We start from the raw sequence: 15,746 nt of genomic DNA, 5'->3' as shown, positions 1-15,746 counted from the left end.
GCTGAATTCGTTTCGAAGAGAGCTCGTTGCTCCCCATTCGAAACACAACAGGGATTGGCCTCCAATCATTTGCTCATTCGATTTACCCTCTGTTTGTGACCCGAAATCATTCTCATTTACCCACGGACGTGGAAACGCGGATTCGAACGGGGGATTAAACAGCCGTGTTGTAAACGGTCACTTGGCCACGAGGGGCAATCGGCGAAACGTGTCCCTGTACTTATCCCCTCGATATATACACGCACGCACGCACGTATGTACATACATACATATAATATTTTCCTTTTTAGAAGATTTATTCGGTTGTGTTAAGGAAACGTTGCAATTTTCGTGCCAACGTTTCGCAAGCATTGCAGTTTCCTTCATCAGTGGCTGCTTGACACACTGCTACCAATACACTGCCGGCAAGTGCAGTGTTTGCGAAATGTCAGCAAAGAAGCCGAAAATATGGCCTCGAGTAGGGGATACCGTTCCAGTTTTTCGAGCGGGAGCCGGAGTAATTAAAAGTCAACAGACCAACGTCGAATTTTTAAAATGAGTGTATCTTCTCGAAAAGTGGTATACATATATATACGTTTCCTTGGTCGATTCGATAACGCGATGAATTGGAATACGCGAAAACTTGAGCGATCGATTTCACAGCCTCGTCGTCCGCGTTGTTTATGAATGTTCGTGCATGTGTAACGCCTCCGTTATACATCCGCTCTACATTATTTCGAGAGAACACGCAACAGTTATGCGAAAGCAACCGATGTTTCTCGTCCGAGGAGAATTTGAAACGAGTATTTGGATTTCCTCCAAAATTACACATAGGAGGGGGTACGAAAAAGATGTAAGAAGTTCTTTTTAGCGTAGTTCTGTTAATTTAAAAAAAAGAATTTTGCCTCGCACAATGTTCCATTTCCACGTACCGATCGTGAACGTATCCGATATGGACCAGTGATGGATCGCTGTAAATAAGGTTGAGCGTATGTACATATTCATGAACAATTATTTGGCAAACAAGGCTTCGTTTTTAATTACGCGATATATATGGAATTAAAATAAAGTGCCCTGTGTTTTCTAAGTTAATTAAAATATCCAACGCTACATTACTGCTACGGAGTAATTCCGTTTAACGATCAAATAAATCTGATAATTACGCGACGTATATTAAAATGTAAATAGAATATTGAAATTAAAAAAAAAAAAAAAAAGAAAAAAAGGGGAACGTAAAAAAATGGACGAACAAATATATATTTTCACTCATCGACGATAAATTTAGTTGATTAATAAAATACTGCTTTACTTTTAATTTGCTCGATTTTATGAATTTATGATTCGTTCGACGAGAGTATTCAGAGTAGATCGAGAGCGTGTCTGACCAATCGTACGTGCTATCACTTGCAGCTATTGATAGCTCCAAATATTCCGACAGCTGTCAGTCATCGTTATCACAGACCGTGCACCTGATCTCGGCCGAAATTTTGATATTCGTTAACGTCATCCGATGCTGGATTGCTAGATTTTCAGCAATTTATTGAGAACAATATCGCTTAATATTCAAAATGGCATCCAAATGGGGGGGAAAAAAAAAAATTCCAAGAATTATTTCAACCCCAGCCTTTCATATACATCATCGAATTTACGTAATCTCGACGTTGAAAAGAAAAAGAAAAAGAAAAATGATAATTTAAAGCTTGTACATCCTTCGCGCGGAAATTAATTTCTCCGAGCTGAATCGAAATTTTCTTCTTTGCAAATTTTGTTCAATTGTATCGAGCGAGGGAGCAAAGCTTCCCCGAAATCGGAGGGGTGAAGCGGCGAAAATGAAATTGCACGGCAATCGAGAGAGAGTAGAACAAGCCGCGGCCTCTTTCGAGCAGCCGGGACTCGTGTTTCCTTTCCGCTCGATGCGCTCGACGCTGCGGATGACTCTCCTCGTCGTCGACTCGGCGGTATCTCTTCGATCTATCGATCGGTTCTTTGTCGGCGAGCTCCATCGAGATTCCTGCCCAATTTTCACCGCCCCTCGCTTCGATCTCGCAAGGAGCGGAGAGAAGGAGGCGAGCGAAAACACTTTCTCGACGCGCGACGATGAGCTCGAAAATATTCCGCCTTCGGGCAAATGGTGGTTAAACGTCTCACGCGTTTTTCAACGTGGAATTTTCCTTCGATCGAACGTTTCGAAACAATCTTCAAAGATTTGGAAAGGAGAGAAAGAGAGAAAATGCAACGGCGAGAGTGAAAACACAGAGAGTGGAAATTAGAAACAAGCATCGAGATAGGAAATGGAACTCGAAGAAGACTTTGTTTAGGGATCTGTAATCGGAGAAATTGGATCGAAAGGAGCCGAAAGAGATCGAGGGAGCTAGGGAATTTGATTGTGCGCCTCTGTGAGATTGTAGCCAAGTTTTTAAACGTCAAAGCGTTCCTTCGTCTAAGGCTAAGTTTTTCCTCCGCGGGAGGAAAGATTATGAATCGGCGCAAACTCTCGCGAAAAAGAACTCTTCGAGAAGTTTTCAAAGAGCGGAGACAAAGGGGGAGGGGGAAAGGGAAGCAGAAGGAATCGCGAGGATTGAAGAGGAAGAGGAAGAGGAGATCCTCCGCGACCTCGGTGGTCGAGAGAAGATTGAAAAGAACGGAGAAGCGATCCGCAATGCAATCCGGACGAGAGAGGAGGAGGAGGGGCGAAATCCGAAAGAAAGAAGTTGAAAGGAAGGGAGATTCGAGGGGCGAGGAGCGATAGGGAGGATAAAGCGGAGGGAGAGACAGAGAAAATTCGAAGTGCAGCGTCGTCGTCCTCTTTAATTCTTCGCCACGGGCCACGAAAACCGACCAGCAGCCTTCGTGAACAAGCTTCGCGAGAAGGTTGTGCCGGGGGAGAGAGAAAAATCCGCCCCATTCTTGGCCCCGGCATATTGTTCCGCCACTTTCTCGACTTTTCCTCCGCCGCGACTTTATGCAGCCGTGATTCACAACCCCTCTCGACGGCCGCCGCTCATTGTTACCCCGCTCTTGTTGCCGCGTTTGCTCGCGGCCCGGTTGCGCTCGCCGTGCTTTGAATATCGAGTGCCGTGGCCCTTTTCGCAACGGGGCCACGCGTGAAAAACTCAGTTTTCAAAGACGGTGGATACGCGGAAGAACATCCTCGAGAGTTGCTCTTGAGCTCCTTTTTTGCTTTTGGGGAAGGGGAGAAAAGAACATGCAGGAGAATTGATAATTTCCCAAGAGCCGCGTCACGGAACAGAGAAACGCTATTCATCTTCCGACGATGGTTGCTGCACCACCCACAATTTGCAATTTTTCAGAATCATAATTCTCTCCTCTTTGCCCACGATTGAAAGGGAAAACAGATTGGAGACAGCTTTTCGAGTCGAGGGGGGAGGGGTAGGAAGGGGTTACTCGAGAATTTATCGTTGCATTGCAACGCAATTGCGATTGCTTTTCATCTGGTCTTGATCTCTTTTCACCGAGATGGCTCGTGCTCGTTCTCTCGGAAAAAAAAATGCGAGAAAGCAGGCCACCTACCTGACACCTGTCCTCGTATAAACCCGTATGCGCGCGCACACGGAGAGGAAAAAGCGGAACGGTTATGCAAATGGAGAGGAGGAGGAGGAGGACTCGAAGCATCGACACCCTTCGCGTATATTCATCCGTGCTCGCCTCGTTGGATAAACACGTTCTTTTTCCCCACCCTCGAAAACCACCATCAGGGTAAATGTCTTCTTCGCCGTTTCCACGCGAGAGCAAAGTAAACTTTTTAATTTATCTTCCGACCTTACACGTTGTAGAACGAAAGAACGGCGAGAGAGAGAGAGAAATTTTACCGAGAAGAGAAATTAACCGGGAAGACGTTTCGTTGCAGACGTTCGACGACCGCCGTAAAGAAGCGTAAATTGGTTCGAGCTTGTTCTTGTTAAAAGCTCCTAGTCTCTCATCGATGAGAAATATTCATGCTTCTGGAATTTCTTAAATTTCCCTATGACAAATATAACTTCTTCTCGCGTTAAATATATTCGTTATTAATAGTTGGTAAATATTTCTTCTTGTTTGGACAGTCTCTTGCTCCCCCTCCCTTCCCAGTTAAAAAGCGATCCGTTCGTATCTCTCTTTTTCTTTACTTCTCCAAACTTTTTTAATCCACTTTTCTGACGTTGCTCGACGTTCACGTAAACAACCCGATGTTCTTCCCCTCCCCTTCCCTGTCACCTTAACGAATATTCCACCGCTATTCCCCCTCGGGAACGTTCCTCGTTTCAACCTTATCTCGCATAACGTTCCCTCTTGAACCGACTTCGAAATCGCGTGCCACCAGAAACATTTTATAAAACGTCATCCATCTCTCGCGACACGTACGTATGTAAATTAATTAATAACGAATAAGAATTAACTCACCTGTCGTGGGCAGCTTCCTCGAGACAAGTTATAACCAGTTCAAAGTCGTTCAGTTTCTTCTTGCCGAGGACGCTCTTCAAATGGCCGGCCAGTTTTTGCGCCTCGTCCGCGGGGAACTCTTGTCCAAGAAGGGACGTGATCCTGACGAGCTTCACGCTCTCGTTCCCGGCCAACGCCTCGAAAAAGTCGTCCAGATATCTCGGATCGGAGCCCCTCTCCACCTGGAACACAACCTCGAGAGCCTCGAGGGTGCACGCCGCGCTCTCGAGGATTCTCGCCCACCCCTCCAGCTCGAGGGGGGAAGTGTGGACGAGAGGAGCGGGCGGCCTCTCGTTGGGCGCGGGGCCGAAGCCGGGCCCGGCGCCGACCAATCTGCACACGGCGGAGATATTTCCGTCCGAGGCGCCTGCCGCCTTCAACAGGGAGAACACAGCCCTTGGCGGCACCTCCAACGGGCACAATTGGTTCAATATCAGATGCGTCTTGGGCCCCAACAGGCCGGCCAAGTGGCTGATGATCCCCGACGGGAGGCCCTCCAACTCTCTTCGAAGTATGTTGGCGTATTGGGCGACGGAGGTCAAGTAGTAGGCCGCCAGGAATTCGGCCACGGCCATGTGGATGGGCGTGTACAGGTCAGGTTTTCGCCGTTGGCCGAACGTCAATCCTTTGGTGAGGAAGCCAAGCCTGGTCACCTCGATCCCTCCACCCCGTGCGCGGAGCTCGGCCTCCGTGTAGCAACACCTGCCTTCCCTGAGCGCGGCCAACGACACCTTACCGAAGTCTTCCAATCGTTTCCTGCAATGGCCAGGGATCTCCTCGTTGTAAGGGACGGGTGGATCCAGACTCCGCTTCACGATGCACTTGACCGCTGCTTGAACCAGCGCGCTGGTCTCCGTTGGCAAACTCCCAGAGTCCTGCGAACCGAGAGATTTAACGTTCTTCTTTTTCTTTTCAGAAACAATAACGGGATAAGCGATAAATTGGAAAGAACGAGATCGATAAAAACATATATACATATATATAAATACCTGGTAGAGGCAGCAGAGCATGATCCAACCGAGAGGGTGCTGACCAAGCTGTTTCACGGTCTGGGGTTGCACGTTTAACGCTTCGAGGAACTCGCAAGCCTTCTCCGCGATGTCGTTGTGGATGAAATACGCGACACATAGCCTCTCGACGTGGGGCCACTCCAACCCGGCCAAATGGATCCTTCTTTGGACGAGGGGCGAGAGCATGGTCGAGTTGCCGGGCGAGCACGTGACCAGGATCCTCGCGTCCGGGAACAAGCGCCCCTCCAGAAGGTCTACCGCGTCGGCCAGGGACGCTCTGCCGCCCACGCACTCGTCGTACCCGTCCAGGATGAACAGCACGCGATCCTCCATCAGGTGGAGCGTGCGCCACACCTGGGCGATGGCGTCGCCGATGGCTGCCGTCCTTGGGAATAATTCCCGCGCCAGGTAATTGAGCACGGGACTGCCGCGGAGCTCGCGCAACGGGACGATGAAGGCCAGAGCCGGGCCGTCGCCTTGGATCGCCCACTGGTGAAGCAGGCGGAGGCACAGGGTCGTCCTTCCGCTTCCTGGCCCGCCCTCGATGGCCACGCGGCGAGGCGCCTCCGAGACCGTGCCGTCGCTCAACTGAGACCATACGATTCGATTGTTTCGAGTTGGAAAGTTGGAAAATATTCGTAATTTCGTCGATCGAGAAACGAGGACGAATTGACAATTGATCGTTGGCAGCGTAACAATTGATAATTGGTTGATGGATAGTTCGATGATCATGGGTGGGGGAGGAGAGGAACGGCGATTGGTCGAATGGGATTAGCGGTTGGCGCGAGCAGTGGTTCAAAGTTCTCTAATTAGCAACCGGACTGGGATCGTGAAACCAAGGAGTATCCGAGAAACTAGTCACGAAGCATCTAACTTTTCTTCTTACCGCCGCTGCCCCACTTGTGTCCGTGTACTCTGGGCAAACCAACTTCCGGTATACGAGTTGTTCGTGATTCGAGCCTGCTTTTCGTTTCGTTCTCTTTAACTTCTATCTAGCCAACATAATATATATATATATATATATATATATATATATATAGAGGTCGAACTTATCTATCCCGCGCTGATCTTCACCCATACTTTTCGACGAGCTACGAGGATCGACGTGCCACGGATTAACGAGAGAGAACCTTCGAATTTCCGGCTCATCCCTTCTTTCTTTCCTTTTTCCTTCTTCTTCTAATAACGAGTAACGAGAATTTAGCGAACAAGAGAGGAAAAATTCTCTCTTTCGTACGAAAAGAGAGAGAGAGAGAAAAAATAGATTTAATCAGTGCATCGATGAAACTGTTTCTTTTTTTTCGCGTAATGCTTTGTACGCGGCCATTGTTCCCGAGATGCAATACGTGTGCTACGGCAATAAAGGGAGAAAGTCGTTTGTTCCATCATGCTGGTAACTATTGCTAGTTCCCGATCGATTACGCGATAAGCCATCTTTTGTGGAATAGAAACTTGCTTACGGAACCGATTATGAGAGGACGTGTTTCCGATTCCATCCCCTCTCCCTCGAATCATCGATTGTTCAGAGCAAATCGATTGTTCATCGATCTTTGCTTAATCATCGGTGGCTTACGAATATTTTATATAAATATTACAAGCGTTGATGATATATCGATGAGAGAATCGAATCAAACGGAGGGAAAGTTAGAGTGCAAATATTTTCACAATTATATCTATTTTTCTAATTAGAATTTTTCTAATTTTTATTCTAATTGGAAATCCATCCTCGAAGAATATTCCATAATAATTGTACGTATTTTAAAAAAATATGAATAATTTCGAACGTGAAGATGATTGTAAGATCGTGTCTCGTCGTTGCCTTTGTGCTCCGCATTCTTTATCACGAGGCTTGTCTCGGCTGGAGAGCCCAGATTATAAAGGGCTCAACCATCAGAAAAGTCTTATTATCCAGCTTCTTCGTTAGAGACTGTCAGCCCAAGCTATTATCCCCGTGGATCTAGTCCATTTACGGTCCGTTGCTCGCCTATCCTTATCCTCCTCGAACTAGATCAAACTATCCGCCGTATATTATTAATTTGATTTTCTCCTAGGTTCCGCCGGCAGATACCGTATACAACCTGCCTATATTCTAATATCCGCTTCATCCGTCTGGACGTTCGATCCAGAACCTGTGATTTCAAGCCTTCGATGTTCCAGTTTGACAGCAAGGTATTCATCCGTATCTCCTCTTTATCGTTACGATCTTTACGACACTGGGATCTCTCGTAAATCTGTTGCTGTTAATTTTTTCACGATTCTTTTTTTTTTTTACTTTTGCGCGATGAATATCAGTATTGGAAAAAAAATAATAGAATGTAATTTTCTCTTCTAAAATGAAAATTATAAGTTGTACATTTGCAATCCTTTTATCTTATCAAGTCGCTAAAATATACGCTAATTAATATACGACACGAATTTTCATTTATTTCAATTATAAATCTTTTATAACATATATCGGACAATTATTTTACATTTTAATACTTTTTTAACTTTTTATTTCATCAAGCAAATTCATCAATCGTCCTAAATATTATTTGCGAAACGCTGATATCAAGTTTTCATCGATACCCTACATAGATACCAATCCGATACCGATGTTTCAATTTTATTCTGTATCGAATGAAAACGATTCGAAAAAAAAAAAGAATGAATAAATAAATAAATAAATAAATAAATAAAATAAAATGAAAAAAAGAATATATCCGCTCTCGTGATTATTTTCACGTGCATGCTTTTTACCCATTATTCTTCGCGAATACGCATCGAAATGGTCCACGGTTGGTAAATAGTAGTCTTCTCTTTCGCGGAGGGAGGAAGCGAGTGGAAAAGAGATGGAGAGGCGGCGTGTCCGCACGCGAGATGAAGAAGGGTTGCATCGCAGCAGCCGCGTTTCAGAGGCGTCCGTGGCGAGCTGGATCGAGACAAAGAAATTACTTCCAGCTGGACAGATCGGAGAACGCTCTCGTCGCTGCGCTCCTCGTGTTCCGGGGAAATGGAGATGATGTTCCGACGAACGTCGACGCCTTGCGAGCGTCGTCGTTGATCCGGAAAAACGTCCACAGAGACGCCCGTCTCGCGATGTAAACGCGCTCATTATCGCGCTGTGCACGCGATAAATTCCGCTCTCTCTCTCGTGGAATGTATTGATTCGACCATTCTTTTCATCTATTGTTTATCGAGCAGACGTCGATCGAACGGGGAAAGGTATTGAAAAATTTATACGATTAATCCCTGGAATTTACTATAACGCGATTTCGATTCGATATAAAAAGATCGAATGATTTTTTTTTGATAAGAAATAAAAATTTTGAAAATTTTCTTCTTACTACAAAAAGATAAATATATAGTAATTTTATTATATGCTACGATACTACCAGAAAATGAAAATTCTCCTTCTCTTTTCGTTATTGATTTTTGAAGAATACAAGAAATAAAATCAAAAGACGCGCATGTACGCGTTTTTTAAATATTTTTTATTTTTTTGGAAAAAATCAAACTATCATATGATTGGAAATTTATATATTGAATATGATTGAATATGATCCAATGGCGAAATCTTTTTCGTTCCTCTTACTCCAAAAACATCGGGATATAAATGTTCAGTAATTTTCGATATCGCGGAAGTGAAATTTTCTCGGTCCACGAGTGTTGTCTAGACAATGAGGCGAAACGAAGCAGGAAGGGAAGAGTAAGAAGAAGCGATGGACGAGTTACGAGACGGAATTAAAGCGGTCCATTTAGCCGAAGCTCGATCACCGCGGATACAAAGAGACGGTCGTGCATTGTGCAAGAAGTTATCACCGTGGCGCTATTAAAAAAAAGGCTTTCGAGAACCGTTAACGAAGCTTCGGCTCGGCCATCTGAGATCAGCCATCGAGCGAAGCCACGACAGAACAATACCTCGTTACGCCGGAATCGAACCGAGTGGTGGTCGGTCGATTCCTCTCTCGCCGCATCTTTCGACCCAACCGATTAAAACCTTCCACCATCGAAAGTATTACGCGCGACAATAATACCCCTCGATTCGACTCGATTCAACGACGACGTTCCTGGATGACCATCTTCTCCTCTTCCTTTTTTCCCAACCGAGGGAAGGAAGGAACTCTCTCAATTTCTCCTTCGATCAGATCGCGGGAAAACTCGGCTCGGACATATTTGTAAGACGATAACATCCCCCGATTCGATGCTAGAAATTACGTCGTTTCGAAGGTTTCTGGACGATTTCGACTACCGGTTTCGGACTCTTAACGCCTTTCCAACCTCGATGCAATTTTCCAGTTTCTCTTTTCCCTGATCGTGTGGAGAAAACTCGGCTCGTCGAGCATATTTGCGCGACGATAACACTGTTCGATTCAACGCTAAAAACGACGTCGTGAAGATTTCCGGATGACCATCTTCTTCCTCTTCCCCAATTTCAAATTCTCGATACTTTTACTTCGATTTTAAGGTCGATAGAATTGTCTAATTTCTTTTTCTTCTCGAGGAAAATGAAAATATGGGTGAAGATTTGCTCTGTTTTTTAACATCTTCGATATAATTATCTAATTTCTCTCTTCTTTCATCATGTCGATTCAACGTTAAAAACGCGAAGATTTAGAGAAGACCATCTCCCTATTCCTCAATTTCAAATTCTCGATACTTTTCCTTCAATTGTAAGAGATCCATATAATTATGTCCAATTTCTTTTTCTTTGAACAATGGTCTTCGATTCGATGCTAGAAACGACATGAAAGATTTCCAGATGAATCTTTTTTGCTCCTCTGCATCCGTTTCTCAACACTTTTCCTTCGAGGAAAAAATAAAATCGTCTAATTTCTCTTCTCCTCTTTTCTTTCATTACCCGAACGTGAGAACTCGATTCAAGAATATTTGCCCCTCCCTCCGATTGCATCCATCCTCCTTCCTCTCGAGGAGTATCCTCTCTTTATCATCCTCGTTTGCACTTGTCAAGAGGAAAGTTTTAAGATCCTCTCTAATTGCCAACCTTTTCGCTTTCTCTCCAATAACGCGATCGATAAATCCCCTCCTCTCCCATAAGAACAGATTCGTTCCTCCAGAATCAATGGAGGAACGTCTTTCGAATGGTTGACTTGTAAATTCAGTTTAGAAAGGTAGTTGTTCGGGGAAACAACTACCTCTGTTCGATCATCGAAGAATTTCTCTTGATCGAAACGTATCGAAACTCGCTACGTGATTCAGACGACTTTGCCCGGAGAGAGGATTCATCTTTCACGGGAACAAACATCGACAGACGGAACGAATGAATGAAAATCTTGTAACTCGTCGAGAATCTCCTGTTCCTTTCCTTTCCTTCCCTTTCTTCGAAAAGTTTAACACGCTTGCATTACTCGATTCGTTGGCTCGTCGTTTTTACGCACGATCTCTCGAAGATGGATTTCAACGGAATAAAAGCTTGGAGAAGAAACGAATATTTTCAAATCCAACCCATATTTTTCTACTTCCATCTTCTTTCTTCGAACGTAACACTTTTAATAATCGCGATTCAATTTTTATTTATCTTCCCTGATAACGTGAGGATAAAAAAACTCTCTCTCTCTAGATATAAGAATAACTAGATCGAGATTCGCGGCTCAAGAAATTCAACGTTGCGAAACTAGGGAAACGCTGGTAACTTTGCTCTCACATGTCGCCAAGTTGCCGAAGTGGCAAGTTTTAGCATTCGTCGAGGGGAGAATCGTAGCATCTGTCCGGGGTTAAACTTGACTTTTGCAATTACGTAGTCGATATCATGCAAATTTGTCAAACCAACTATAGATTTCCCCTGTTGTTACAATTGAGAGGTCTAATGCATTCGGAAGAAAAACTTTCGCGCATCGAAACAAGATAACTCCAAGATGGATGGATCGCTTCTTCTTTCTTTTAAAAGATACGAAAGATTTTTACATCTACTCCATACTCTCATTTTTAAGGAAGATGAAATATGCAAACAAACTTCTAATCTCAACAACAAAATAAATCAGTACATAGAAAGTAATATAAATGATAAAAGAAAAGTAATAATATACAAAAGTAAGTTTTCACTTTAATAATCGAACAAATTAAACAAATCAGCAATCACACGTTCCATCTCTCCCAAATTTACCTATCATTATCCTCGACACTCTCTCGTTCCGTAATTAGAGAATTTGATGTAAAAAAAACTTTGGAAAAGTCGCGGCGAGAGGACACTTGTACTCTCTTCCGGAGAACGGAAGCGATCCCTTATCGAAAATTTCCTCTCGAAGGAAATTCCTTTGCTCTCGAAAACCGAATCTACCAAATAACCGAAATAGACATCCGTTGTGTGGCCGCGTGGAGGTCGTTGCGCGCAAGTTTTACGAGCGCGTCCCAGCACGAGATCAAGTAGTAGTTTCCGCGGGATGATTTACAACACTCACCCTGACGGGGGCGAAGATCTGGTCGGGCTTGATGTTCTCGAGCCTGTGCTCCTGCTCGCCTTTGTGGAGCAGCTGCAGGTGCGGCTGGAAATGCGCCGGACAAAGGGTGCCGAGTGGAAGTGGCGACGCCCACCCAGGCAAATGGGGTGGATCGCGAGTGCCCAGCTCCCTGTAGAAGGACTTGAGGAATCTGAAATCACCAAAGTTTGAACTAGGCACGGTTCGCTCTTCACCACGAAAATGGAAAAATCGTCCCCTGTTTAAACGTTTCGTCGGGAAAATATTAATTATGAGAGGCCAGAGTGGCTTCTTTTTTTCGAAAGAAATTTTCGAGGAGGAAAGGAAATCGAAGTTTTCGAATTGTTCATAACGAACAAGAGAGTGAAACGAAGTGGAAAAATATGAAGTGGAATTAGGCATAGCGACTTTTAAAGAAGGGAGGAATTACTTGGAACGTTGACTTATTTGGCGAAGGAGAAGAGGAAAGGGAATTACGAGGATGAAGTTTTAACTTGTTTTCATAAAGCTCACCTCGAACGGATGTTTATAAAAAAAGATGCAAACGTTTCAATCTCGAACGACTTTTTAATCTTCCCTCACTTTTCATCGAATTCGAAACTCACCTTATCATCGTCCAAACCCCCGCTTCGATAACGATCGCCTTTGCTCCCCCTTTCCCTTTCTTTTATCGTTAAGATTCTAATTAATTCGCGTCAACGGCGTTCTATAGCGCGTCGGGTTGACTGGTTAATTTCTCAGCCCGTAGCCGTGCTAAGTGGTAACTTGGCGTCGAAAGATGCATTCGTTCGCGCGCGTTAAGATTGATGATGTTAGGCGCTGCCTGGAGAAAGAGAGGAGTTTTACCGTTTCCGGACGATTGGCCAGGAAAGGAGCAGGTAGAAAGAATTTTAGGGGGAGCGATTTCTACTCGATTAATTTTATTTCCAATATTTACTCTGCGTTTGTAAACCTCGGTGAAATAAGATCTGGGATAAGAAAAAAGACAACTGAACGAGCTCTTAGCAGCATCGACGCTACTTATATCCAATCCCAACGGTAAGACAGAAGGCAGGCTGAATTTTCTGAAAATTCCCTCTGGATATACTCGACTCCGCTCCAAACATTTTTCACGTTTCGCAAGCACGAGATTAGCCGATACGGTGCGAGAACGGAGAGTGAACTGACCTTAACAGTTTTCCCAAGGGGTCCCTTTCCGGTGACGGCGGGCCTCCGCTTCCGGCGCCGAGTCTCCGCGAGGACGCACGTGCGCTCGATATGTATGCGGCCGGCGCAGGGGGCGGGCTGCAGGGCGGGCAACAAACGGGGCTGCTACCCCCCGGGGTCGAGAGGGTATAACTTCTCTCCAATTCCTGAAACAAAAGAAGAGGAAAGCCGCTTTAGCTAGGTTCCACCACTCGATCCCTCTCCATCCCTCCTCCTCCTCCCTTTCCATGTCCGTAGTTGTAGTCTCAACACGGCTCCTTTCTTTATCACGCGCATCGTCTTGTTATTGGGATGGATGGGTGGATCATCGATTTTTTTTTTGCGGGGGTAAATAAACGTCGTTTTCGAAAGTTTTATCTCCCGAGGCGATAACTTTCTTACCCGGGATCGTAGATCCCGTTTTATAAACCCGTTTCGTAAGAGAATGAGATCAAAGGCGTCCCGTTACCTTTTATTATATCTTCTTCTTCTCTCGCTTTCTTTCTTACTACTTTTCACGATATAAACTAAATGCTATCGATATTCGTTTACGAATATTTGTTCTACTATAAGAAATAAGGTACAAGTATTTTTTTTTTAAAATAATATAAATCAATATGGAGTTAATCATGCTCGAACAAATAAATCACGACGATCAAGTTAAAGATCATTAAAACGTGTATCATAATTAACAAAATACAAGTTTCGACACGGTAATCGTGTCTCGTTAATTCTCCTTAAATATTAAGAAGGATACGGAGCAAGGTCAAGGACGAGAGGAAAATCTGGGAGGAGAGTGATGGTCGAGGCTTACCGGCAAGTCAACACGTGGCTCATCCCTGACCGAACGCAGTCGATTACCCAACCGTGCTGAATCATCATCTCGTGAAAGCGGCTCGATTAATCGATCTCTCGAAATCTTCTCTACTCTACCATCTCTCTATCCTTCCTTTCCAAAGAAGATTTCTTTCGAAAGAAACGAGTTCATCGAATTCGAATTCGAAGAATTTCAAAAAAGTTGGGCAAAACTTTTTCCAAACGGAAACGGAATTCTTTCTCGCGAGCCAATTCTTCGATACCGGCCAGTTTTCCTTCCACCAGTTTCGTTCCCTCGCGAGCGGGGGGAGAGAGAGAGAGAATCACGTCGGCAGTCACGTCGGTGATCAGCGCAAAGGGGGGGAGAAAAAAGGAAAAAGGAGCTTACGGTCAGCGATAGCCGGCCGCCTTTCAATCGTAACGCTTCCCGTCTCCCGGCCGCTATACGTGATCGAGGATAAGTTGAGAAGGAAGAGGAGAGAAGGAAAGCTGAGACTACGCCCTTTTTTTTCTTTCTGTACCGAACCTTTTATCCCGAGGCCCGCGTATTCTATCTTTCGAATTCTCCTCTCTTTTTCTCTTTTAGTTTCTTCTCTATTGTTCTTGATTGGGAAAGATAGTTCGTAGAGATTTTTATTGACCGATTTTTGATAGTGATTTATTTCGATATGTAATTTCCATTTTGACTCTAGTGTACATTTGAAAAAAAAAAGTTTTTAAATAAATTTAATTTGCAGTGGGTGAGAAGGAAGTAAAAGTATCATTCAGGTTTAATACGGATAATATTTGTTGAAATTATCTAAATCATCTAAATGATAAGGATATTGAAAATTAATAAATAAATCTTTAATAGATAGATATGGATGGAACGAAATTTTATCCAATTGGATTTGATGATCCAGTTAAATGTAATGGAAATTCATTAAATTTAACATCGCATTATTAATTGAAAAAACTTGTCTCGAATTCATAGAACAATTGTGCCTTCGATGCACGAAATTGTTGATTTTCGTGGGACCAAAAATAATAATTGCACAATTACGTTCCACGCTTCTTCTTCCATGCTCGTTCATCAATCGTGTGGACACGATGTTAACATTTCCTTCGAGCAAACGCTGCTTGCAAAAAGCCGAGGCATGGAAGCTCGGGCAGGAAGCAAACAATTAAACGCTGGAACACCGCGGAATGGAAGATCGAGGGGTTGGTTCGAGATAGCAGAAAAAGCGCGTGGTATCGGAGAACATGGGCGGCCGAGGAAGAAAAAAAAAAAGAAAGAAAAAAAAGGGAATCGAGTTATCGAATCAGCGTGAAACGACCGTGTTCCATCGATTAACTGGAGCATGTCGGGGGCCGATGACGCGGATTAACCGTATCGTATTTCTCCAGTTCGATCCGATGGACTTACTTTTTCGATCGAAATAAGGCCGTTTTAACGAAAATACGAACGACACTGGACGCAACTTTCGTATCCAAAGCTGTACAGGATCGAACTGCAATTGTATATCGAGCGTGCACGTTTCCACTGGGATCTCTATTTAATTTCTATTTGTAAAAAGGTTGCTTTTAATTCGATGCGCCAGATCATAAAAGTCCCCCGTGCTGTGTACGCTTTTAACGAGCATGGGGCAGCGAGGGCAATTAAATAAAAAAAAAAAAAAAAAAAAGGTATTCCCTTTTCCCCGAATATTGGATTCGGCCGATTATCGACGATGATCAACGTCGATCGACGTTGAAGACTCGATAGCATACACGCCCGGTAATTAAACCCTTTAATCGCATTACTCTTGGTTATTAATCCCGCTTAGCGCGGTGGCTTTCTGTAACGACTTCCGCCGAGCCGCAACCATTGATCGATCAAACTAAATAACGAAGCTTTGTTTGTGGGATCAGAGTTTACGCGGGA

The 15,746-nt window shown here is 44.2% G+C and overlaps 1 protein-coding gene across 2 annotated transcripts in view; it reads right to left on the bottom strand.

The window, feature by feature from the left end:
* Positions 1–15,746, bottom strand: part of LOC100576196 — a 159,232-nt gene that overhangs the window by 28,261 nt on the left and 115,225 nt on the right. For both annotated transcript variants that reach the window (XM_006565581.3, XM_006565579.3), the window contains 4 exons: positions 13,010–13,194; positions 11,825–12,014; positions 5,406–6,014; positions 4,378–5,291 (listed from right to left, as the gene is read on the bottom strand). In XM_006565581.3, the coding sequence (XP_006565644.2) occupies positions 4,378–5,291; positions 5,406–6,014; positions 11,825–12,014; positions 13,010–13,194 (1,898 nt within the window). The remainder of the gene's footprint in view (positions 1–4,377; positions 5,292–5,405; positions 6,015–11,824; positions 12,015–13,009; positions 13,195–15,746) is intronic.

The sequence above is a fragment of the Apis mellifera genome, linkage group LG5, assembly GCF_003254395.2.
Source record: "Apis mellifera strain DH4 linkage group LG5, Amel_HAv3.1, whole genome shotgun sequence".
In the NCBI taxonomy this organism is placed as follows: Eukaryota; Metazoa; Arthropoda; class Insecta; order Hymenoptera; family Apidae; genus Apis; species Apis mellifera.
This window is presented reverse-complemented; position numbering and strand designations above follow the sequence as displayed.